Below are 26,210 nucleotides of genomic sequence, written 5' to 3'. Positions count from 1 at the left end.
ACCTATGGGTTTGTCATATGTAGCCGATAATGTGGCGTATTATGTTGATTGATTTGTGGATATTGAATCATCCTTACATCCCTGGACTAAATCCCACTTGAGCTTAGTGTATGATCCTTTTATGTATTGTTGAATTTGGTTTGCTGATGTTTTGTCAAAGTTTTGCATTTACGTTTATCAGGGATTCTGGCCTGTAATTTTCTTTTCCTGGGGTGTCTTTGGTTTTGGTGTCAGGGGAATGTCAGTCTCACGGAATGAGTTGGGGAGGGTTTCTCCTTTCATTTTTTTGCAATAGTTTGAGAAGGATATTAGGTATTAATTCTTCTTTAAATGTTTGGTAGAATTAACCTGTGAGGCCATGTGGTCCTGGACTTTTGTTTGTGGGAGGTTTTTTTTTTGTTTTGTTTTGTTTCTTATTTAATTTCATTACTAGTGATGGGTCTGTTCAGATTTTCTATTACTTCCTGTTTCAGTCTTAGAAGATTGTATGTTTTAGGAATTTATCTGTTTCTTCTAGCTTGTCCCATTTGTTGGCATACAATTGTTTGTAATAGTCTCTTATGATTTTTTGTATTTCTGTGGTATATTTCTCTTTTATTTCTTTTATTTATCCCCTCTTTCTTTTTTTCTTGATGAGTCTGGCTAAAGGTTTATCAATTCTGTTTATTTTTTCAACAAATCAGCTCATAGTTTCATTCATCTTTTCTGTTGTTCTTTTTAGTCTCTATTTCATTTTTTTCAGCTCTGATCTTTATTATTTCCTTCTTTCTACTAACTTTGTCTCCTTCTACTTTCTTTGCCTTCTGTTAATCATTGTTTCAAAGTCTACTTTGGGGGCACCTGGGTGGCTCAGTCGGTTAAGCATCCGACTCTTGGTTTCAACTCAGTTCAGGAACTCACGGTTCCTGAATTCGAGCCTCACATCCTGCTGTGCGCTGAGAGTACAGAGCCTGCTTGGGATTCTCTCTCTCTCTCTCTCTGCTCCTCCCCCCCCCCACTCTCTGTCTCTCTCTCAAAATAAATATATAAAATTTAAAAAAATATTTTGCCTGATGTAAGTATTGTTACCCCAGCTTTCTTTATTTGCATGGAATATCTTTTTCCATCCCTTTACTTTTTTAAAATTTTTTATTCTAGAGAGAGAGATAGACTCTAGAGAGAGAAAGAGAAATGACTCTCGTCCATTACTTTCTTCTTCTTTTACTCTCTTCCCTTGTGGTTTGGTGACTTTCCTTACTGTTATGTTTGAATTCCTTTCTCTTTATTTTTTGCGTGTCTATTATAGGTATTTCGTTTGTGGTTACCATGAGGTTCATATATAAAATGTATATAACGGTCTATTTTATTATTTTTTTTAATTTTTAAATGTTTTTATTTATTTTTGAGAGAGAGGGAGCCAGAGCATGAGTGGGGGAGGGGCAGAGAGAGAAGGAGACAGAATCTGAAGCTGGCTCCAGGCTCTGAGCTGTCGGCACAGAGCCCGATGTGGGGCTTGAACTCAAAAACTGTGAGATCCTAACCTGAGCCGAAGTCGGATGCCCAGCCGACTGAGCCATTCAGACACCCCTGTAACCGTCTATTGTAAGTTGATGGTGAATAAGTTTAAGCATCTTCCAAAGTCACTGTATTTTTGTCCCCCCCCCCCACCATGTTTTGTACTTCTGATATCATATTTTATATTCTATTGTTTTGTGACTCGCTTGACTAATTATTGTAGGTTTAGATGATTTTACTACTTTTGTCTTTTAACCTTCATACTAGCTATGTAGTTGGTCGATCTGCTATATTTATATGTTTACCTTAACCAGTGCTATTTTGTTCTTTCATAATTTTCTTATTTCTAGTTATGGCCCTATACTTTTTTGTTTTTAATTTTTTTTAACGTTTATTTATTTTTGAGACAGAGCATGAACGGGGGAGGGGCAGAGAGAGAGGGAGACACAGAATCAGAAGCAGGCTCCAGGCTCTGAGCCGTCAGCCCAGAGCCTGACGCAGGGCTCGAACTCACAGACCATGAGATCGTGACCTGAGCTGAAGTCGGACGCTTAACCGACTGAGCCACCCAGGCGCCCCATATACTTTCTATTTAAAGAAGTTCCTTTAACGTTTCTTGTAAGACTGGTTTGGTGTTGATAAATTCCTTTAGCTTTTTCTTGTCCAGGAAACTCCTCATCTCCTTCAAGTCTAAGTGATAACCTTGCTGAGTAGAGTATTCTTAATTTTTTTTTTTAACATTTTATTTATTTTTGAGACAGAGAGAGACAGAGCATGGACGGGGGAGGGGCAGAGAGAGAGGGAGACACAGAATCAGAAGCAGGCTCCAGGCTCTGAGCCATCAGCCCAGAGCCCGACGCGGGGCTCGAACTCACGGACTGCGAGATCGTGACCTGAGCCGAAGTCGGACGCTTAACCGACTGAGCCACCCAGGCGCCCCTGAGTAGAGTATTCTTAATTGTAAATATTTTCCTCTCAGCAATTTGAATATATCATGCCACTCCCTTCTTCCCTGTACAGTTTCTTCTGAAAAATCAGTTGATAGTCTTATGGGGGTTCCGTTGTGCGTAACTTGTTTCCTCTCGTGTTTTTAAGATTCTCACTTTATTGGGGCACCTGGGTGGCTCGGTCGGTTGGGCATCTGACTCCGGCTCAGGTCATTGTCTCGCCGTCCGTGAGTTCGGGCCCCACGTCGGGCTCTGTGCCGACAGCTCGGAGCCTGGAGCCTGCTTCGGATTCTGTGTCTCCCTGTCTCTCTCCGCCCCTCCCTAGCTTGTGCTCTGTCTCTCTCTCTCTCAAAAATAGATAAATGTTAAAAAATAAAATAAAAAAAAAAGGTTCTCACTTGAACTTTATTTGCACATTGATTATAATGTGTCTTGATGTGGATCTCTTTGGGTTCATCTTCTTTAGGACTCTGTGCTTTCTGGACTTGGATATCTACTTTCTTTGCCGGGTTAGGGAAATTTGCAGCCATTATTTCTTCAGATAGGGTTTTCGTCCCTTTCTTTCTCTTTTCTCCTTCTGAGACCCCTATAATGCGAATGTTAGCACACTTGATGTCGTCCCAGAGATCTTTTAAACTGTCCTCATTGAAGGTAATTAATTAATGTGCTGTTCTGATCGGGTGATTTTTAAAAATTTATTTATTCACTTTGAGATAGAAAGAGCAAGCTGGAGAGGGGTGGAGAGAGAGAGAGAGAGAGAGAGAGAGAGAGAGAATACCAAGCAGGTTCCACACTGCCTGCACGGATCCTGATGTGGGGCTCAGACTCCCGAACGTGAGATCATGACCCGAGCCGAAATCTAGAGGCTTAACCCACTGAGCCACCCAGGCGCCCATGACTGGGTGGTTTCTACTACTCTGCCTTCCAAATTGCTGATCCCTTCTTCTGCAATCTCTAATCTGCTGTTGATTCTGTTTGGCGGTGTATCTGTGTGCTTTGTGCACCCTCTTGCTGTGGCTGGGTTGTGACTGTTGGGGACTTGCTGGGCCATGGGGCTGGCTATGAGGTCCAGCTGGGACAGCTGGAATAGGTGGGTGGGGCAGGCCCCCCCCCCCCCCCCCCCCCGCCAAGGTTCCACAGCCTGCCACCTGTACCTGCTGGGTGTGGTGGGACAGGGAACAGGTTGGGAGGAACATTGGTGTTGGCCGAGTGCATCCAACCAGGGTGACAGGGTGGGGAGCCACTTGGGTTGGGCTCCCAGCTAGGGCAGGCGAGTCGGATAGGGTGAGTCTGCGGTCGAATGTGATGCTAGCACAGTAGATGGAGGTTAAAAAAAAAAAAAAAAGGCACCTGCCAGTGCCTCGCCTGCTAGGTAGAAGGGAAGTTAAAAAAAAAAAAAAATGGTGCTTGTCAGTGCTTGTGTTCCCAGGGAACGTTCCAACAGATCCCTGCCCCCGCCCCGGGACACACCCTGCACTTAGTGGATCTTCATAGGTTACCCGGGCACTGTTCAAACTACTCCCTATACACTGAGACTCACTTTAAGAGCAGGGTCTCTGTTTACTCCTGCCATTCGGGCCTTCCTGCGCGTAAGCCCCACTGGTTTTCAAGGCCAGATATGGGGGCTCATCTTCCCAGCTCGGGTCCCCTGGGCTATGGAGCCTGATGAGGGGCTTGGACTCTTTGTTCCCTAGCGGCAGGCCTCTATGGTTGTGAGAACACTCCTGCTTATGGGTTGCTGCGCTGGGGGGGGGGGGGGGGGCGGGATCCCGGATCCCGGATCCCGAATCCCGACTGACCTACATCTCTGCCCCTCCTACCTTTCTCAAAGTGCTTTTTTGTCTTTTTGTCTTTTGTTGTGTATGATCCATTCTGCTAGGCCTCAGTTCGTTCTCAGCGTTCTTCTGTGTGTAGTTGTGGGTTTTGGTGTGTCTGGGGGAAGAGGTGAGCTCAGCATCTTCTTACTCCGCCATCTTGATACTGTCTCTTGATTGTAGGTTTTTTTTTTTTAATGTTTATTTTTGAGAGCGAGACCGAGCGAGTGTGTGTGTGTGTGTGTGTGTGTGTGTGTGTGTGTGTGTGAGCAAGCAGGGGAGGGGCAGGGAGAGAGGGAGACACAGAATGGGAGCCACCCAGGCGCCCCTAGATGGCATTTTTAATTGAACAAGTTGGCTTATTACTCACTGCGGTGAGAGAAGACCCATACCCTGAGTTATCGAGGGATGTCTAAGCAAGCAGGTGTTAGAAAAGATTTACTGTAGGATCTGGGTTTGTGTTAGCTAATTTGGGGGAGGGCTTAAGGAGGTGGGGTCTTGCTCTGGATTGGGCTCTGTCCGGAGGCAGAGTACTTTTACGATTGTGTATCTTCATGCACTTCATTCATAGGGACTCCTGTGATCTAGGAGAGGAGAATGTTTGGCATTTTGTAGTTTGGACAGTTTTCACGTTCTGTCTGTGTTCAGAGTTCAGACATGATTATGGAGCGGACTTTATTTTTGTCTCGATCCATCATAATGGATCACAAGCGGTCTTGTCTGAGGCCGGTGTTCTCGGAACGTGTTCATGTTCAACAGGAGGACGCCAAGGCCTGGGGTGGCTGCCTTTTCCTTCTCGCCCAACGCCAGCAAAGAGTTTGGATTTTCCTACAGGGCTATCAAGGAGCGATTGAACACATTAGAATCTCATATGATTAGCAAAGAGCAACACGTGAACACAGATGCTGGAAGTTTTGCCCAAGGCCACTTGGGAATGTTAAAACCTCTAATTAGAGTCTATAAAAATAAAATACAATTCCATTTGCAAAAATAACTGGAAAATGTGCCAGATATTCTACCTTTCAGCCAATACCCCAAATGTCAAATGAAAATTTTTCAGTGGGTGTATGCAATTTTCAGATTATCTGAATTCTGTTAGGATCATTGCAGAAAAGACATCGATATGTATAATCGTAACACAATGGGATTACAACACATTGCAATTTAAATCCCAGGCTTTACATCAGGACTCCATTAATCTTCAGCCAGTCTCAGGAAAGCACTCCAAAGGCTCACCTGGAATCAAACGTATCGTGCCCCAAATTCCCAATGATGCATTCTGCATTTACCATTAAGTATAAAACACAAAGTTCCATTCTTTAAGTGTATGTTAAAGTGATAGTTACCAATTTCATCCTACAAAATGGGTTCCTCTGATCTTTTTTTTTTTTTTTTTAACATTTATTAATTTTTGAGAGACAGAGAGCATGAGCTGGGGAGGGGCAGAGTGAGAGGGAGACAGAATCCACAGCAGGCTCCGGGCTCTGAGCTGCCAGCACGGAGCCCGACACGGGGCTCGAACTCATGAACTGTGAGATCATGACCTGAGCCGAAGTTGGACGCTTAACTGACTGAGCACCCAGGCGCTCCTCTAATCTTTTTTTTTTAATTTATTTTTTAACATTTATTTATTTTTGAGAGAGCACAAGCAGGGGAGGGGCAGAGAGAGAGGGAGACACAGAATCTGAAGCAGGCTCCAGGCTCTGAGCTGTCGGCAGAGCCCGACGCGGGGCTTGAACTCACAAACTGCGAGATCATGACCTGAGCCAAAATTGTATGCTACACTGACTGAGCCACCCAGGCGCCCCTCCTCTAATCTTTTAAAATTCAGAAGACATGTAACAGAAACAGAAACCCAAATTGGGACTAAATGTCTCTCTCACTAAAGAGGAGAGAGTTCTTTTTCCCCTCTTTTCTAAAATCTAGAATGCTAATAATTTATGATTTATAATAATTTATGATTTATAAGAATCTACTTATTAGACGAAATTTTAAGACCATCTCCTCAGGCCTAAACTTTTTATCAGTAACTAGGCCTAGGGCTTATTCTCATTAGCCCGAAGTTAAAATCGTATTTTTCATGGAGTGTTTATGGCTTAAAAAGATCAACAGTAGCAAGTGTTGGGAAAGGATATGGAGAAACTGGAGCGTCCATATGTTCCTGGTAGGACTATAAAATGATACTGCCATTTTGAAAGAAAGTTTGGCAGCTTCTTAAATACTTAAACTGATACTTACCACGTGACTCAGTAATTCCACTCCTGCAGATCTTTCTAAGAGAAATTAAAACATAATTAGTGGCACCTGAGTGGCTCAGTTGGTCAAGCATCCGACTTTTGATTTCGGCTCAGGTCATGATCCCAGGGTTGTGGGATTGAACCCCTGCATCAGGCTCTGCGCTGAGCGTGGAGCCTGCCTGGAATTCTCTTTCTCTTTCTCTCTCGCTCTCCCCCTCTGCCCTTCTCTCCCATTCGTGCTCATGCTCTCTCTCGAAAATAAACAAAAAAACCAATTCATGAAACAGACAAAACCTTGTACGTGAATGATTATAGCATTATTACTCGTGATAGCCCAAACCAGGGAATCGCTGCTATGTTCATTAACCGATGAGCAGGTAAACCAAATGTGGTGTAACCATTTTAGTGGAAACTCTTCAGTTATAAAATGAAACTACGGAGACCTATTGCATCATAGATGATCCTCAAAAACATACTAAGTGAAAGAAAGCAGACGCAGAAGACTTTATGTTGTATGATTCCATCTATCTGAAATGCTAGAAGAGGCAAATATATCCGAGAAAGCAGATCAGTAGTTGCAGGGGGCTGGCAGCGGGAGGGGGAACTTTTGAGGAGGGCGACTGAAATGTCCTAAACCGCATTGTGAGGATGATGACACAACTCTATAAACTTACAGAGTCACTGAACTGTATCCTCACAAGAAGTAAATGTTATGATCTACATAGTTGAATATATTCGTTTGCTAGGACTGCTATAACAAAATACCATAGACTTGGTGGCATAAACCACAGCGATGTATTTCCTCACTGTTCTGGAGGTTCGAAGTCCAACATCAAGGTGCCGTGGGATGGTCTTCTGTGCACACCAGTTTTTGGTTTTGTTTCTGTTTTTTTTTTTTTAAACATACAGTCTTTGTCATACGGGCGACTTCATATGACTCCAAAATGAGTTGCCGTGTGGTTTGTTGACTTACATTTTTGGCTGATGTAACATTTTGTTCTGAGTTTTTAAATCTGTTGAGTAATGTTCGTTCACGTACTTTCTCTCTCTGAATACAGACTAACTGCAGGTTTATTGGCAACATTTACAAACTTATCTTCCTCGATTTTGTATTTGCAGAATTATGCCCTATGTAAGTTCACCCCTTTGTAACCGTGATGGTGGGTTATAGTAGAACACGTTGACTGTATAATCTGTTTTTTTTTAATTTTATTAAAAAAAATTATTTTATAATGTTTATTATCGAGAGAGAAGAGCATGAGCATGGGAGGGGCAGAGAGAACAGGGAGACGCAGAATCCGAAGCAGGCTCCAGGCTCTGAGCTGCCAGCACAAAGCCCGACATGGGGCTCAAACTCACAAACCGCGAGATCACGACCTGAGCAGGAGTCTGACACTTAACCGACTGAGCCACCCAGGCGCCCCAATCTGTGTTCTTTTTTTAAGAAATTATTATTATTATTATTATTATTTTTTAATTTTTAACGTTTATTTTATTTTTGAGACAGAGAGAGACAGAGCATGAACGGGGGAGGGTCAGAGAGAGGGAGACACGGAATCTGAAACAGGCTCCAGGCTCCGAGCTGTCAGCACAGAGCCCGAGCTGTCAGCACAGAGCCCGACACGGGGCTCGAACTCACGGACTGCGAGATCATGACCTGAGCCGAAGTCGGCCGCTCAACCGACTGAGCCACCCAGGCGCCCCAAGAAATTATTTTTGAAATAATTCTTGACTTACCAGAAATGACAAAAATGATACAAGGGAGTTTTTCTGTTCTCTTTTCCCAACGATAACAGCTTCTATAACCATAGTACATTATCAAAACCAGGGAATTGACATTGGTAAAATACTAAACCCGTGGACCTTATATGAATTACACCAATTTTTACATGCACACCTATTTTCTTCCTAGTTTATAGTTCTCTGAAGTTTTACCATATGGATAGATCTGTGTAACAACCACCACAATCAGGATATGGGATAACTGTATTTCTTTCGGATTTTGTGGCTTGAGGCTTCAGGGTAGTCAACTTTAATTTCTTAAAATCAACTTCGCCGAGGGAGGAATAATTTTGTCTGTGATAAAACGTGCCCATTTTAAGCATTAAGATCCAGGAGTTGTGACAAATACCGGGATCTGTGTAACCATCCCCTCGGACACCGTATGGAGCTTCTGTACCGCTTTAGGAAGTTCCCTCGTGCCCCCTTCCATTCAGCCCTTCATCCATTGCTTAGACTTCCATCACCATAGATTAGTTTTGTCTCTTCTTTTCTTTTTTTTTTTTTTTCTTGTTTTAGAAAAATCCCCTTTAAAAAAAAAAAAAAAGTTTTTATTTCTTTTTGAGAGAGCGAGGGAAGCAGAAGAGCCCGCTGCAGGACTTAAACTCACAACCTGTACGATCACGACCTGAGCTGGAGTCAGACGCTTAACCCACTGAGCCACCCAGGCACCCCTAGTTTTGTCTGTTCATATAAATGGGAGCCTTCCATTGTGCCCTCCTTGGAGTCTCAGTCACTGTTTGTGACTTAAGATTTGAGGCACAGCTTTGAAAGTATTTCATATGTAAACAAAGTGCAGCCAATTCATGTCATAATCTACTGTGGCGCTCTCTGAGTGTTTGTGTAATCATTTCTCGTTCTCTGGATTGATGGCCCTTTATTTTTAAACACGCCAGTCTTCTATTTTCAAATAAATTACTCTCCTAAGCCCCTTCAGAGGTTTTTTAAACATTTTAAAGCATTAGAATTGTCCATATCCTTCTATTTATTTTAATTATTCTCTTCCATTTAAATTCTCATTCTTCCTATGAAATTCCTCGTGCTGTTTAGTGTGGTAATAGTTCTTTTAATAAAGAGAGTTCTCCAGGGACGCATGTCATTATCGTAAACCTTTTATCAGAGGTTTAACTAATTGGGGGAGCATGGTTGTTTCCAGGGCCTCAGAAGTGGGGAGGGGGGGGGGCAGGGAGAGCCAGAACGCCACATTATGCAAAAGGAGGCCAGATGCTTACCTCTATTTTTTTTTCAATGTCCCATTTCCTTTCCTCTTGTCCCCTCTCTCAACCTTTTCATCCCTCCTTCTTCCATTCTTGTGACCTTTTTTCTTTCTTTTTCTCGTTTACAGGACTTTCTGTCTTTATTCTCATTCTCTTCACTTTCATTTTTTTAAAAAAAAATTTAATTTTAATGTTTATTTATTTTCAGAGAGCGAGCGAGCAAGCAAGGGAGGGACACACAGAGTGGGAGACAGACAGAATCCCAAGCAGCCTCTGCATTGTCAGCGCAGAGCCTGATGCAGGGCTCGAACTCTAACCGTGAGATCATGACTTGAGCCAAAATCAAAAGTCAGATGCTTAACCAATTGAGCCACCCAAGTGCCCCATTTTTTTAAAATTTTTTTTACTGTTTATTTTTTATTTTTGAGACAGAGAGAGACAGAGCATGAATGGGGGAGGGTCAGAGAGAGGGAGACACAGAATCTGAAATAAGCTCCAGGCTCTGAGCCGTCAGCACAGAGCCCGACGCGGGGCTCGAACTCACGGACCGCGAGATCATGACCTGAGCCGACGTCGGACACCTAACCGACTGAGCCACCCAGGCGCCCCACAAGTGCCCCATTTTAAAAAAAAAATTTTAGAGCGAGAAAGTGTGAGCAGGAGAAGGGCAGAGAGAGAGAGAGCTTATCTTAAGCAGGCTCCCTGCTCAGCGCGGAGCCAGATGCAGGGCTCGATGCCACAACCCTAGGATGATGACCTGAGCCAAAATCAAGAGTCGGACGTTCAACTGACTGAATCACCCAGGTCCCCCCTCCCCCATTCGTTTTTATTCCTCTTCCATCGTGAGGGTCCCATTTAACTTTCTTCCCTCTCTCTACTTTTATCTTCCTTTGTTTTAGGGCTTGCAGTTGCCAATGACCTCTCTTAGGAGAGTATAACTATCACGGTCCTCGTTGGCATTGTTATGCCAGGTCTTTTCCCTTCCCTTTACCCCTCGGGTTGGACCCTGGGTGTGTACGTCACCCCAAATGGAGTGTTGTTTGAAATGAACTCTGTGTATGGGTCAGGTACCCCTCGGGAACATGGTGCTCCTGCGACACCCCCCAGTGCGAGGCTCTTTGGTGTAGCTTTCCGGTCAGACAGGTGGGTTCAGAATGTGGATTTATCACTTATTGCCTGTTTCTTCTTGGCTATGTTTTTTTGTTTTTTTTTTTAATTTTTTTTTAACGTTTATTTATTTTTGAGACAGAGAGAGACAGAGCATGAACGGGGGAGGGTCAGAGAGAGGGAGACACAGAATCTGAAGCAGGCTCCAGGCTCTGAGCTGCCAGCACAGAGCCCGACGCGGGGCTCGAACTCACGGACCGCGAGATCATGACCTGAACCGAAGTCGGCCGCCCAACCGACCGAGCCACCCAGGCGCCCCATCTTCTTGGCTATGTTTTTGACTTCCCTTGGTCTCAATTCCCTTATCTGTCCAAGATGAATAATAGACCCCCCCCCCCGCCTTAGAGTTGCTGTGGGCATCAGATGGACAGTGTGTGGCAAGTGCCCCGCTGCTAGTAGATAGTCACAAAAAAAATAAGTCTCCTCCTTTGCCAATATTTGGCTTATTTTCTTACATGGGGTAGAGAGGGTGGTGTTCCTAGGGGAAGGGAGGCATAAACCGGGTCTGTGCCAGCCATCACCTGTGCTGCAGGGTTCTGGCATTCTTCTTTGGCACAAATTCTGCCATGTTCCGGAAGAGTAAGTTTGGACGTGCCGCCAGTGAGACAAGTGACTTCTAAACCGTTGGGGCGCCTGGGTGGCGCAGTTGGTTAAGCGTCCGACTTCAGCTCAGGTCACAATCTCGCGGTCTGTGAGTTCGAGCCCCGCGTCGGGCTCTGGGCTGATGGGTCAGAGCCTGGAGCCTGCTTCCGATTCTGTGTCTCCCTCTCTCTCTGCCCCTCCCCCGTTCATGCTCTGTCTCTCTCTGTCTCAAAAATAAATAAACGTTAAAAAAAAATTAAAAAAAAAAATAAACCGTAACCATTAAGCTGCTGGTACGTTGTTCCTTCCACTTGTTTCCTACCGTTCCATTTATGCTATGGGTATGAGGATACTTTCAACGAGTCTTCTATCCCTTAAACAAGAGATTTTATAATGTCTACTCTGTTTTAGTGGATTCTCACCTAATGGCCTTTTAGGAGGAAAGGTGCTAAATAATAACCTGTGTTATTATTTTACTTTTCCATCATTCGGAACTAATAGCAGTCAGTAATAGACTTTGACAACTGTGTTTACATCCCGACTATTCTGATCTTGCATTCCAAGATTTTACGCCATCACCATCTAGGTTCTAGAAACTTCACGTACGCCCTTTACTTCCTTTGTGGTCTACTCGTTCTCTTCCTTTTTAGCTTAAAATTGGAAACCTGTTTTGAGCGTGTGTTACTGTCTTTCTCTGTGGTTGTACTTGTTGATTTGATTTCATCTGGTATTTCAGATCATTTATTTTTGCGTTTGTGTTTGAGTGTCAAAAACAAAACTGGGGGCACCTGGGTGGCTCAGTGGGGTAAGCCTCCGACTTTGGCACAGGTCACGATCTCACAGTTCATAGGATCGAGCCCCTCATCAGGCTCTGCAGTGACAGTGTGGAGCCTGCTTGGGGTCCTCTCTCTCTCCCTCTGTCTCTGCCCCTCCCCTGCTTGCGGTCTCACTCTCAAATAAATAAATAAACTTAAAAAAAAAAACCCTGTATTTTCAATTCTGGTCGTTGACTTTTATAGTCAGCTTTATTAATTGAAACTTTGGTTCTCACTGATGCATAATGGGGATAATATTCTTTTTTTTTAATGTTTATTTTTAAGAGAGAGAGAGAGAGAGGGCGCAAGCATGAGTGGGGGAGGGGCAGAGAGGGGGACAGAGGATCCGAAGCGGGTTCTGTGCCGACAGCGGCAAGCCCGATGTGGGGCTCGAGCTCATGAACTGTGCGATCATGACCTGAGCTGAAGTCTGACGCTCAACCAACTGAACCACCCAGGTGCCCCAGGGGAGAATATTCTTAAAGTGTGTTCCCAGCTTTCTAGTTTTTTTTCCCTACATCCTGCTGTTGAACAGAACTTTGATCATTCCACTTTCCCCGTCCTCCATCCTCTAAGGATTCTTCTCAGTTGTTCAGTTCAATTCTCAGGCTTTAGGGGATGTAGGAAAGGGAGAAGGACTGGAGTAAGGGGGTGAAGAGAGGAAGAGAAATCATAGAGCTGATGGTGAGGAAGTGGAAGACTTTTGAGCATGGAAAATGAAGAGGGAAGGCATTTGGGGGAAGTGTAGATGAGCATAAATCAGATGACCTTTAGAGTTTCTTCCAAGTTCTATGATAGAGACAGACTCTTCTGTTGCTAGTGGTTGCCCAGCCCTTTTTTTTTTTTTAATGTTTATTTTATTTTTGAGAGAGAGAGAGAGAGTACAAGCAGGGGAGGGGCAGAGAGGGAGACACAGAATCTAAAGCAGCCTCCAGGCTCCGAGCTGTCAGCACAGAGCCCGACGCGGGGCTCAAACTCTCAAACTGTGAGATCATGACCTGAGCCGAAGTTGGACGCTCAACCGACCGAGCCACCCAGGCGTCCCTTGCCCGGCCTTTTCTTTGAACATACTACCGTGCTGTGACTGGTTCACACTTGGCTTATTATTTGAGTTACGTCTAAATGTTAACTCACTATATTCTATGTTTTTGTTTATGTTCAAGCAAATAAGAGAGCCACCATTACACTCCGTCACTGTTGACCTAGGTCCCATCTCCTTCTCAAATCCTCCTGCCATCAGCCCCCTGTCCAAGGCCACCACTGCTATCCTAGTTCCTGTCTGTCACCTGGAGAGCAGCCTCTTCAGTGACATCCCTGCCTTCAATCCGATCCTCTTTCTCAACTGCCCACGCTGCCATAACAGTTAACTTTCTAAAATGTTTCCAGGGGCGCCTGGGTGGCTCAGTCAGTTAAGCATCTGACTCTTGGTTTTGGCTCAGGTCATGATCTCATGGTTCATGAGATCGAGCCCTGCGTCAAGGCTCTATCCTGACAGCACAGAGTCTGCTGGGGATTCTCTCTCCCTCTCTCGCACGTGTGTGCTCGCTCTCTCAAAATAAATAAACTTAAAAAAAAAAAAAAAAATGTTTACAGTCCTTTGACCTAACTTTAACTTTGCGTGACCCAGGGACCACTGATCTTTTGGCTCTTGTGCTTTTGCTAAATCTTCTCTGCTCTCCCTTTCCCACTCGGCGTTCTGCCACACAGAATGACTCGCAAGGCCCCACGTACGCTTCGCACATGCTGTTCCCTCTGCAGAGAATGCCCTTCCCCACTTGTCCGTGTGTGCAGCTCACCCTCCATCTCTCCACTCTGAAGACCCATTTCAGATGTCACCTCCACTGTGATGCCTTTTGTTTGTTTCGTAATGCCTTCTTCTTGACGCTCTCAGGTATCTTGGCGTATCCCCCTCCTACTAGAGCGTTTTCAGACTCCTGTTAGAATAGCCCGATTACGCTTCTCTGTGTCCTCCACCGAGCTGGAGCGTGGCGGAGTTTCGGGGGCAGTTTGGGAGACCATGGTTCACCGGTGGCCTCCGAAGCTAGGCAGTTGCCGTTCTAATCCCAGTGCCCCATTCTCTTACCTTGAGACCTTCGGTCACTTCATGTCCTAAACCTTGATTTTTATACAACAGCAATCACCATAACACCTACTTTGTAGATGTGTTGGGAGATGTGAACGAGGTAGGGTGTAAAAGCCCTTTACGTGTTGTCTGATCCATTTTAACTATGTGATCAGTGTTGGCTATTTTCATTTATCTTCGAATCTCAAGAGTCTAGCGTGGCACTCGGCCCATAGCAGGCACTCAGCAATGTATGCCGAGTGGATTTTTAAAAATACGATGGGATCTTTAGCTCTCTATCCAGGGCATTATAATTATTTGGAGGCACCATACGCCGTTCTGGAGTTACTTGCGTATAGTCTGATCTCCCTTGCCTGACGGTACAGTCCTTGTACCTGGAGGGATTGTCTTGCGTGTCGTACCCTTCACACACAGCTTTGAATTTGGCAGGTGCTTTGTAACTGGGTTGGTCTGGTGTCCCTTTGCTTTTGATCAACGAGCCTTTCCGTATTGAGTATCCGTTTTGTGGTCTCAGCTGCCAGTGCCCTTGTGGGAAGTAAGTAACCTACTTTGAAACCAGCAGGAGGATCCAGTGTACTGGGGAGTCCGGTTTATTGGGTAATTATTAGAAATATAGAATGGATTATTTTGATTGGAAGAGAACATGAAAGTCCTCTTATCAAAGCATCTTTCTTCTGAGTCTTTCAGGTAGAAAATCCAGCCTTTTTAAAGTACATATCTCCAAATGATGGCATGAAGGAGTGTGTCTGCTTTGGTTCTGGTATTAATTCCTCGGGGAGATACATATATGTATGTATGTGTATATATATATATATATATATATATATATATATATGTATGTATATGTATGTGTGTGTATATATATATATATACACACACACACAGTATATATACACACACTTGATGTATTTGATAAATTTCATATATATGTATTTTTTTTACCAAAGATTTTCCCTTTATCTTTTGTATCAAATATTTCAGTATTCTGTTGTCGCTATTCAGTTTACAAAATGCCATGATTAGCAACGTGGTTTCTGTTGGATGAGGTGATCCCTTTTTCTAGTTCTAATTATTTTTCCAGGAAGTCTGAGTTTAAGCAGTGGGTCTGAGGCTTTCCTCTTAGTAATATCAAGTGTTTTTTCATTGCCTTGCTCAATAGATTCAATAAGGATGTGAAAAGATTATTTTAGATGTGGTTTTGACAGTATTCTTAAGCTTCCAGCTTTGCATCCTACACCGATTTATATATTATTCAGTATTTTTATACATTCATTTTCTCTCCAAAGCTCTGTTATATATACATAATTTTCTTAGTCCTTTAAATAGTGCTGCACTGGCCTGTGGTTAGCAAGTGTTGATTTTCTAATTTTTTTGCTGCAAGGTTAACCAGCAAATGAAGAGTTTCAGTGGTTTGCACCAGTTATATGGGTAATTGGTGATAAAGCTACAGGAAGAATGTTCTAGCATTCTCCATCTCCCCCCCCCCCCCTTTTATGCATCATAAAATCAGGTCTTAAGAGGCAGCAGACAAGTAAACATAAACTTGATGAATGCTTATGCTGTCTGTATAGGTGTTTCTTTCATCTTAAACAGTAGGTTTAGTCGTGGAAAATTGGAGCACAGATTATAAATAGATTTATGATAATATTTTTGTAATAAAAAATTACTTGGAAGTCATCTCTCTGTATTTTGCGGGTTTTGTCATCCATTCATTCCACTTACCTTTACTGACCATCTCTTATGTTCAACAAGCCAAATGAGATTCAGATCTGTATAAGTTGAATTTTCTTAAAATAAGCTATGCCTATTTAGACACAGTATCCATAGGAACATAAATTTATCAAAAAAAAAAGTGAGAAAAAAATGGGTATTTGGAGTGAAATTCTAACTTGAGCACTGATATTTAGATGAACCTCTTCACCTTCGCAATCCCAATTAAAATGACTGCAGAATTTTAAAATCTGGAGAAACGTTATTAGTGTCAGAGGGCAGGGAGAAGGTCCATCTTCATGCCGAAAACACAGACGAATCTCTCCTAGCTGTAGTGCAGATGGGATCATATTTTTACTCCCTAAAAAAGTGATGAGAATTGAGTTTGGGGGGGGGGAGAGGGCGGTTAGGACAATCTGTGGGGGCTTCCACTTGCCTTACTTTCACGGCTGTTGATGGCTTACGAGTGTCACTAGAAGGCCCGGGAATAGCTGCCCTGAAAGAAAAGCAGGCCTCGCATTAGGGCATTTCTCTGTTGTGACAGGCAGGGTACATGAAGGACTGGCTGCGTAAGTTCTGTGCCTGGAGTAGAGGTCAGGTCAATTTGGAAAATGTATGGAATTTTTTTTTATGTATGGAAAATTTTGAGGTTTTTTTCCCCCTAGGGAACCATCCATGGCCCCACCTCCCTCCATACTTCCCTTAACATGCTGTACGTGAATTTCTATCACCTAGCCTCCCAGTGGGAGGAAGAATCAAAACATTCGAATGGCTGGTGAAGGAAGGGAAAGGGAACCTACCCACCGTATTTTGGGGTAAACACCAGCCTGGATAGACTGTTCTTTGTTCAAGACTGAACAAAGAAAGCCAATGAAGTTCCTGAAAGACTGCAACATAAATGGAGAACATAGTATTTAAGAGGCAGAGGAAGAAAAATATTTTCTGTAGGAAAATGCACACTTTTGATAACAGTTTGCTTTGTGCTTTCGATGGAGTGCAAAGAAGTCACAGAACAAAGTAAGCAGTTAAAGCAAACGCTGTGAAGTGAAAGCTGGAGGGAGAAAATAGAGCAAGGGGAATACATTTAAAACACTACTGACCGAGACTCTGGGCAGAAAGGCAACGGGAGCTCGCTGAGGAAGGAAGAAATGTGAGGAAAGTCAGAAATGCATTATATGTAGTGAAGAAAACAGTGGCGCCTGTTGAAAATGAGATGAATGATGGAAAAGGGAAACCTGAGAAACTCTCCCAAAATGCAGAGTAGAGGGTCGGCTGTAAGAGGACCAAGAACGGGGTCTCGAGTTCAAGCACCACGTTGGACAGAGAGATTACTTAAAGATAAAATCTTAAAAAGAAAGAAAAAAAAAAGCACCGAGATCGATAATGAAAGGCCAGACAGATACAGACAATTGTTCCTAAAGAATTAGAAGCTAGATTAAAAGCAGCCAAATCAATTAAGCATACCGTAAGAAATAACAAAAACCAACCCGACCTTCTCGACTATAAAAAGACACAGATCTGAGGACTGAATGTTTACCATGTACCAGAGAAAATAAAAAAGGGACGAATAATTTGATATATTGGGGCAAGTTTTCTGTTACTTTCAAGGATAAGGCAAATTACCAAGAATCCTGACCAGAGAAAGTAGTTAAATCCCCAAAGAAGTTGACCTCAGAATTTTCTGCAAGATTAATATACCAGAAGACAACAAAGGAATAGCTATATTTTAGGGGAAAATGTTTATGACCCAGAAATTCCAGACCCAGCCGAGGTATTACTCATTAGTGAAAGTAGCAGAAAGATGTTCTCAGGTATGTAATTTCTCATAAATATGCCATTCCCATACTTTTCCTGAGGAAGTTGCTGGAAGATGCACTCTAGCCAACTGTAAAACAAATTAAACAGTTTAACCATTGGGAAGTCATGAAATAAAAGGATTTGTGATGAGCAATGGAAAAAAACCATATAATTATAAAATATAAAGTTCGAAGCTTTATGTAACCATTTTAAGTGTTTATTGGAAGATAAAGTAATAACAATAATGAAATGAATCCCAATACAAGATAGGGCTATACATGCATTTCTCTATTTTTGCGACTTTACGCAGACCGTTAACTTTTGGAGTTAATACTTCAACTGAAAATTCTTTAAAAATTAAAAATAATAATACAGTAAAATAAAGTCAGTCAAAAGGAAAAGAAAAAAAAAAGCTTTATATCCTCTTTCTCTAGGACCTGTACTCGTTTGTTCTTTAGCTTTGCTTAAAAAACATGCATACTTTGTGTTTCTATCTAGGTTATAAAAAAATAAAATAAAATAAAATAAAAATAAAATAAAATAAAATAAAATAATTTTACATAGCCCTGTTGATCACAATTACCTTAAAGGGAAAACCGTAACAAAACAGTAGGTTCTAGGTAGTAGAAATACCATGTACTTCTTTCTGTTCATGTTTTTGTAATATGTATTAATTTTTAGAGTAGGAAAGTAAACTTCATGAAAATAGAAACTCCTACAGATATAATGCAGAGTTACCATTACAGGCAAATTTATGCTATCAAATACCTTGTCCTTTCCCTCCCCTCCCCCAAATTAAAACTAAACTGAGCATTTACCTTAAGGCATTAAGAAAAGCAAAATAAAACAGATCATCTGAGAGCTGAAGGCAAAAACTTCATAAACTTCAAAAGCAGGATTTTATAAATCAGTACACAGAATAGATACGAATAAAAACTCTAAGAGCTGATTCTTTAAAACAAACAACAGAATCAACAAACTTCTAGCTTGTTTGCTCGGGATAGCAAACGAAGATACACCAAATAATGTATTTCAATCACAAATTTGGAGCGAGTGAAAGGTCTAGCTTATGCCAATTAGGAGGTGAAGTGAATACCCTGGTAGATGTTAATTAGCAAAACTGACTCAAGCAATTGGCCAATAAGAATGGTAATATCAGAGAAAAGCGGAGAACACTCCGCGTGTTTAAGTGACCGTCTCTAACTATTTTACCCCACTTCATGCTCCGTAGTGGTTTCAAAAGTTCTATCATTGGGTACTAATTTGGAAGTCAGATACGAATACAGACCAACTGGAAAAACAGACCCTCCCCACCCCCATCTCCCAAGACCAAGTGGGCAGTTTGTTCCTTCTGAGCTTTAAAGGTGGAAGGAGGGCCTTTCTAAAATTGAACAGAAACAAGATATTGACATGCATTAAGACACATGCCAAGGTTCAGGGAGCCCGTTAATGGGCCCGAGAGGCCCTGTGACTCTGAGCTGACCGATGGCCCAGGGACCACTAACGGCAAATTGAATTTCTAGATCACCGGTTGCTCCCGTGGCTCTCTGAAGCCTCTAGAATGTGCGAGGAAACACCAATTTTGAAGTGCCATGCAAACGTATGAATTCCAATCATTCTTTGAGGCTCAATGGAATATCGATCACCAGAAAGCTATTTACAGAGTGCTCCAAAATTTTGTACATCTGGATCACAAGGTTTCGTCTTATTTTTACCCAGTAGCATGAATAGATGAGGTGTTCTTTACCACATTTATGCAATAAGTGAAGGAAGATTGTGATTTTTTTATTTAGGCCACTTTGGATGTACTGCACTCAGAAAAAAACCACACTGTCCACTCCCATTCCTGAAGAAATAAAGCTGAACTATGGCAAGGCGCTCTCCCGCGTGTTAGAAACACTGCAGAGCATAGTCTATGCATTTGCCATAAAAATGCAGAGGGAGAGGAACAGATAAGAAAAGTATTTTCTCCGTATAAAAAGGAGATACTTCTTTTTTGGAGAGGAAAATTAATTGTTGTGTGTATATATATTTTCTCTCTCTTTTGTGCAACGTGTACTTACAAATGCAATTGTTCATTCACACCCATTTTTGAAATGCCCACTTGGTAATTTCACCTTGCTAGGACCGGATCAATGACATTTTGTGTTTTGTTCTCCATGGATCTTAGGCAGCTAGAAAGGGCAATGAAAAAGGGTGTGAGGAGCACAGAGAAGTACACGATGTGGTAAGGGGACCGCAACAGCGAAGAGTGTGACTGAGGTGTTTCCCACGCTTGCGGTCCCAAAGAACTTGAGCTTGCTGAACTGTTATCTCGAATGAATCAAACTAATCTAGAGGTAACCTTGAGAAACACCCTCTTGGGGACGTGTGGCTCACATCAGCATATCAAAGGACATGTGAGATCCCCAAAGTAAAAGTGTGGAACTTTGTTATAACTCAGTATTTCCCCCAAGATGTGTGTCCATGGAACCTTCTTTTCTGCAACCCTTTATAAAAAGCTCAGGGCTCCTGTGGGTTGAGGGACACACTCTGTGCCGTGTCTCTTTACAGTGTGCATTAAATGGGGGAACAAAAAAAGCCTTGCCTCAAAACACTGGCTTCGTGTTGGAAGGCTTTTCGGTCTTGAAAAGATAATCAACTTGCACCTTTGACACTGGACTTCTTTTGTTCTCCTAAAGAAAAGTAAAGCTCTTAACAGCTTTCTTACACTTCCGCTTCCTTCTTCTCAAAAAAAAAAAAAAAACTGGATCCGCAGCAAAGAGGGAAAAGAAAAATCTATGATACATTCAGGGTTATTTACAGAAACACGAACTATCAGGGTCCTGGCAGGGTTCGACCCTCTCTATTTAATAGTCTCTTACTCCGGAGGACGTGGAAACAGAGTATCGCTGCCCGTCAATTCTTTTGCCTCGCCTTTTAAAGGGCATGCTAGAGATGGTGGTTTATTTCTCTGTGCTCTCCCTACTATCTGTCCCCCGCCCCCCCCCCCTGCACAAAATACTGTCACTTAACTCCCAGGTGTCAGTGACGTCACTTATCCCATCCAGGGAGACAGTAACTCCCATGTTAAATCTTTGCTGAGGGCCTGCACTGTTCCAGATACTGTTCTAACAAAGGGTGTATGTACAAGGTGTGCGTTCATCGGGCGTGATGAAGAATGGCAAGCTTCTAAACCTAGTGGGGAGGAGAACCAATGATCGCACAGGCAGACTAACAACACAATCCAGCCTGTGCCAAGTGGTATGATGAAAGCCAAACAGTAAGCCAGGGAGTTTTTTCCTCCCAGGTGAGGGGAGCATTATGTATTTGGTGGTCAGGGAGGGCTTCCCTGTGGAGGAGACTTTTGAGCCGAGAACCAGAGGGGGAGCCAGCGGATTTTTCAGGATCCAGATAAAAGGACACACAGGAACCCAGAGAAGTCTAGCGAACGCTGGGCCCGTTTTCATCAAGTCGGTTTGTGAGAATAAAAGAAATTTTCCGTCTTTAAAACGGATGGCACTCCTTGGGGTGCCTGGGTGGCTCCGTCTGTTAAACATCCGACTCTTGATTCCAGCTCAGGTCACGGTATCACGGGATGTGGAGTTGGAAGCCCCACATCGGGCTCTGTGCTGACTTGGGACCGTTTGGGACTCTCTCTCTCTCCCTCTCCCTCTGCCCCTCCCCAACTTGCTCGCACTCAAAAATAAACAAACATTAAAAAAAATAAAGTAAAATGGCCCTTCTCATCCGATAATGGGACTCTTGGATTTAGGTGTGTGTTTTGGCTGGCAGAACTAAGTTTCAGAACTCCAATATTTTCCTAAAATGGGAGTTCCTGCAAATTTCTCCGGGAGGACGGCTGTTTGCCAAGCGGGAAGCTAAAGCTCCTCTGTTTCTGTCCTCCAGGAGAACAGTATTTCTAAGTGGTATACAGTTGGGCCTTGTTAACAGTCAGAGCAATCTGAATAGCAGTTGCTATTAATATACTGGTTCCGTGAAGAGATTTGGAATCACACAAGCTTTGCGAGTTCAGTTCAGATGCAAAACTCATCTCGGCGCTGTTCCAAGATTCAACTGACCTGGCTCCCGTCGCTCGAAGTGCCTCCACGGAGAGCCCGCCGCCCCCCCCGCCCCCCAGCCCGTTCTGCCTATTCATGGGCTAATTTTTACCTAAATCCATGGCCTTTGAGATGAAATGCTAGTATTGGCTTATCTTTAGAAACAAGAGACTGCAAGTCGCAGTCACTGAGTGATGAATTTAACGACAAACCGTACAGGTTAGAGAATTCCTAGAACAACAACTACATTTTGGGAACCCATAGAACAAATCACCGGGCTCCCTTTGAAACTCCCACATTCCTTTTTTGTTTGTTCTGTGTTTTTTAAAGACAGGTAGGAGGGTGACTTTATGCAGCAACCACTCAAAGCCCCAGGATGCAGAGAACAGGCAGCTGGATTTAGCCAACTTGTACCCTATGGAACGCTTTCTTTTCTTACTGTCCGTCCTGGCACAATTTGGCCAGGAGGAAAAACCCTGGTAAACCACATCGAGGGTGGTTCCCCCTACCCATCCTGCCATTCTGCACCCCATCCTACCAGTCACAAGGAGAAGTCTTACGAAGAGGTTTTGAAGAAAACAGCCCACCGCGGTCTTTTTTTTGCTGTCCTAGTGGGCTTCTGGAACACGTCTTGACCTCGAGACGCAGGCAGAGTTCACATCAAGTCTGTGCTGTCAGGCCGCTGGTCTCCCTTTTCTGGAAGACGCCTGACCACTCCCTCCTTGCTTAAATATTGTAGATGTAGTTGGTGTTCTCACGCAAGGCGGCCAAGATTTGGGTGAGCGGCTGACCTTTGATTCTGGCGATCTCTCGAACCGTGTACAGGGCCAGGCCCGGGTGGGCATACTGGCAAAGGCTTTTGGGAACCCCCCGAGGCAGGAAATAGGGAGCATCCGTTTCCACGACGATTCTGTCCAGTGGGATATGCGTCAGGGCATCCCGGGTCTCCCAGGCCGAAGAGTAAGTCAGGACGGCTGTGAAACCCACAGACATGTTAGGGAAGTACTTCAAGAGGGGCTCAACGAGCAGGTAACTGCCAGTGAAGCAGTGCCTATGGATCTTGTAGTCAGGAGGCACGTATCGTTTCATGATGGCCAGCAGGTCTTGGTCAGCCTCCCGGCAGTGGATCACCAAGGGCTTGTTCAGGGACACGGCCAGCTGCAGCTGCCTCTCAAATACCTTCTGCTGCTGCTGGACAGGGGTGGTGCACTTGTACGAGTAATCCAAACCCACTTCTCCAAGCGCCACGGCCCTGGGGTGTCGTAAGGCCTGCAGGATGTTTCTCTCCTGAGTCTCGTCGTAGTAACGTGCGAAATGGGGGTGACAGCCAAAGGCCCCCCAGACCAGATCCTCCTTCAGAAGATCTTCCCACATGCCATCCTTCAGTGTGCGAGGATCGCAGAAATCAGAGATGCAGCCCTGAAATTCCTTAGGGAAGGACTGGCTATACGTTTCCGTGAACTTCTTAAAGGACCCTTGGAAAGACATCTTGGAGAAGAGCAAGTCCAAGTGACAGTGGGTGTCGATGAAACCCAGGCTTCCCTTCCAGTGGCTCCCTGGGGGGGAACCAGCTGCACAGCCTGCACAAGAATGTGACGGTATCCCCGCCTGGACGGTCATCCTCTCCTGGCTCGCCGCTGAGCTTCTGGGGAAACGAACCAAGTGAAAATTCAGGGCCGGATCTTCTCCTGACGGCTTCCAGTCTCGGGGCCAGTTGGGCAAGTGCACTTCTGACGTGGGGGCGTAACCGCCGAAGCCTCCCCAGTTCTTCACGGCCTGGGGGACGTTGCTGCTGTTGCCCACGGAGGCGTAGTGGGAAGCCTGGAGGATGTTGCTGCGGTAGCCGGCGTAGTCGAGCGGAGGACCCATGTACACGGGAGGCCCGTACATGACCAGGTTAGCGGCGAAGGATGAAGGCTGCAGGACTCTGGCGACACCCAGGGAGACTGGCCTCTGAGAGAGTCCCATTGCAGCCAGCTCATCCACAGACAAGTGACTGGCCGGAGAGGGGCGCTCGGTCACCGTATCCCTTTCTTTGTACTGCTGGGATTCTGGATAAGAGTTACGTCTGTCTAGATACTGGAGGCCTGGGGAGCCCTTTTCGAAAACGACCACCATCTGGTTGTCTGGGGACTTCTTGCTGGGTTTCTCCGGAGGACTGATGATCACTTTCCTGTCACCAGAACTGCTGACCTCTATCAGCATCTTCTCCTTCTCTCTAACCGCTGGGGCCAACGCTTGCATTTCCCCAGGAGCAGAGAAGGTGACAACCCTGGCGGTTTCTCCCCTGGGGTCGGGATGCTCGCTTGTGCTCGGTTTTGCACCCCGGGAGGGCTGTCCTTTTGGTATGAACTTTCCCAGGATGCCCTGGAGAGCCTTCATGTAATTGGAAGAAGAGGTCGGGTCGTGCAACGTAGCACTCTTTCCCTTGACCTTGTTTGATTCCGCGGCCTCCCTGTGTTGTCCCTCAGCTCTGGCTGCAGGTTCAGAGTCTGAGGAGCTCTGGATAGCGGTCTTACCCCCAAGGCGGCGGGCATCCTCTAGAGAAGCCATTTCTCCCAGAAGGGGTTTAACAGCGTGCCGATGGGTTGGGGCTAAGGGGATTCCGCCAACCAAAGGAGCCCCGAACGCTCCCTGCAATCAGTCTTTAAAGGCTGCACCCGCACCGGCAATGGCGGCACGGTGGGGAGGAATTTCCCTGGCAGGACGCGCTCCGGGGAAGACCGCAACTCAAAGGCGCCGCAAGTCCTTTTTTTGTGTTCTCAGGCACTTGCGGGGCGCTGGCCTCTCCGGAACGTGAGGCGTCGTTATGAGGTGGCCGGCTGGAGGGGACACGTCAGCGGGCTCCCAGGGGCCTCTGCATGTACCGGGGGGGCCCTACCTGAGTGCCGCTCTGGCCTCTTTGGGGCCTTGCCCGATTGTTTCAGCAACCCGTCACAGTTTTCCGTGTTCAGGGAGGACCAAGTTCCGCGATGGCTTTGGATTCCAAGGCACCGTGGCAAAATGGCGACAACCGCAGCTTTTGCAAAGCCCCGCGTGGCGTTGGAGCCGCGTGGCGCGCTTCCGAGATTACTGCGCACTTTCTTTTTCGCTATTTCCGGGCGTGGGTGTAGAAGCGCTTCCGGGGTCATAGAGCTCTTCTTTTAGGTTTGGAGCGCGAGATGTCAAAACCCTCGAAAAGACTGCGAGGGGCTCCAGGGACCACACAGAGGTATGTCTGAGCCGGGCCCGGGGCCCAGAGGTCCAGGCCGCCAAAGGTGTGGCTAGGTTCGAACCCAGCACCGGAGCAGACGCGAAGGCTCTCCGCATCCAGTAGCCTCGGCCACCGGAAGCACTCACCCCCCCCCCGACAAGGCTCCCCCCACCCACTAGCCTTGGCCCCCGGAAGTACTCACCCCCCCAACGAGGCCCCTCCCACTCGCCTTGGCCCCCGGAAGTACTCATCACTCCTCCCCCAACAAGCCGCCGGTCTTCCAGCACCGCCTTGTGTAAGTTGTCCCCCGTCCCCAGTTGACTCTTCCGCCTTGCTGCCCAGCTAGGGTTCCGCAGGAACTACCACCATGGCTTGCTGTTTGTTTCCCCTCCCCCACCCCCGACGTTCTTTTCGGAAAAACCTAGTTTTTAAAACATGTTTAAGTATACGTGCTTTAAAAAAGCATAGTCGTAATTATGGTATGTTACCATTTTCAGTTCTGTGTTTTTTTTCCGCTCAACGTTTCTGCGTATCTGAAGTATTTTCCTTCCTGCTGTATAATTTTTGAAAACTTCATACTAGTGCCTTCGTAATATTCCACAGAGTACATAGATGTGCCATAATTTACCGAACCCTTCCCTTTCTGTTAATTTTTTACGTTCCCTCGGGCTAGTTTTTTTTTTTTTTCTATTAAAAAAAAAAAAAAAACAACCCGTTGCAAAGAACATCTCTGCACATATGTTTCTCCATATTTTGGTTTGTTTCTTTGGGCTACATGCCCAGAAATGGAGTTCCTGAGAAGTATAGGAATTTAAACATGGCTCCTCATAGCACCCCATTGTCCTAGAAGCATAGTAGTAGTTTAAAATCCCATCTGTGATGAAAAATCCCACCAGGTCCATTTAATAGGAGAAAGAAAACCACTGCCTGTGATTTTTAATCCGCTCTTGGCTGACGATTTCTTAGCAGAAACATTCTTCTTTTATGTAGTGACCCTCTGGTAAACTTGAAGCTCTCTTTTCGTTTCTTCTTAAAGGGTCTTTTAAAAGTTAATTAAAACATATCTTTATAAATTAAACTCCTATTAGAGTTTTTCGCTTAGTATGTTTTTTTATTTACATTTTAGTCCGTTGAAGTGATCACTTGTGTTTTTATGGTCAAGTTCTGGTTTTTTTCTTTCATAATTTTCTTTTTTCTCCTAAGCCTAGAACGGTCATCCTCCCTTTCAAGGCTTTGACACACACACATATATTTGGGGGATGGGTAAAGGGTGTTGATTTGTTATATTTAAGCTGATAACCCGTCTGGTATATATTTTGGGTTATCATTTGTTTC

The 26,210-nt window shown here is 44.6% G+C and overlaps 2 protein-coding genes across 2 annotated transcripts in view; one reads left to right on the top strand and one right to left on the bottom strand.

Moving 5' to 3' along the window:
- EFHC2 (EF-hand domain containing 2) overlaps nt 1-26,210 on the top strand; it is a 198,046-nt gene that overhangs the window by 33,749 nt on the left and 138,087 nt on the right. The window lies entirely within an intron of this gene.
- On the bottom strand, nt 21,743-24,994 carry LOC122235544 (putative deoxyribonuclease TATDN2). The gene has a single exon (XM_042975302.1). The coding sequence runs from the start codon at nt 24,233-24,235 to the stop codon at nt 22,409-22,411; it is 1,827 nt and encodes a 608-aa protein (XP_042831236.1). The 5' UTR covers nt 24,236-24,994; the 3' UTR covers nt 21,743-22,408.

This window comes from Panthera tigris, chromosome X (genome assembly GCF_018350195.1).
Source record: "Panthera tigris isolate Pti1 chromosome X, P.tigris_Pti1_mat1.1, whole genome shotgun sequence".
Taxonomy (NCBI): domain Eukaryota; kingdom Metazoa; phylum Chordata; class Mammalia; order Carnivora; family Felidae; genus Panthera; species Panthera tigris.
This window is presented reverse-complemented; position numbering and strand designations above follow the sequence as displayed.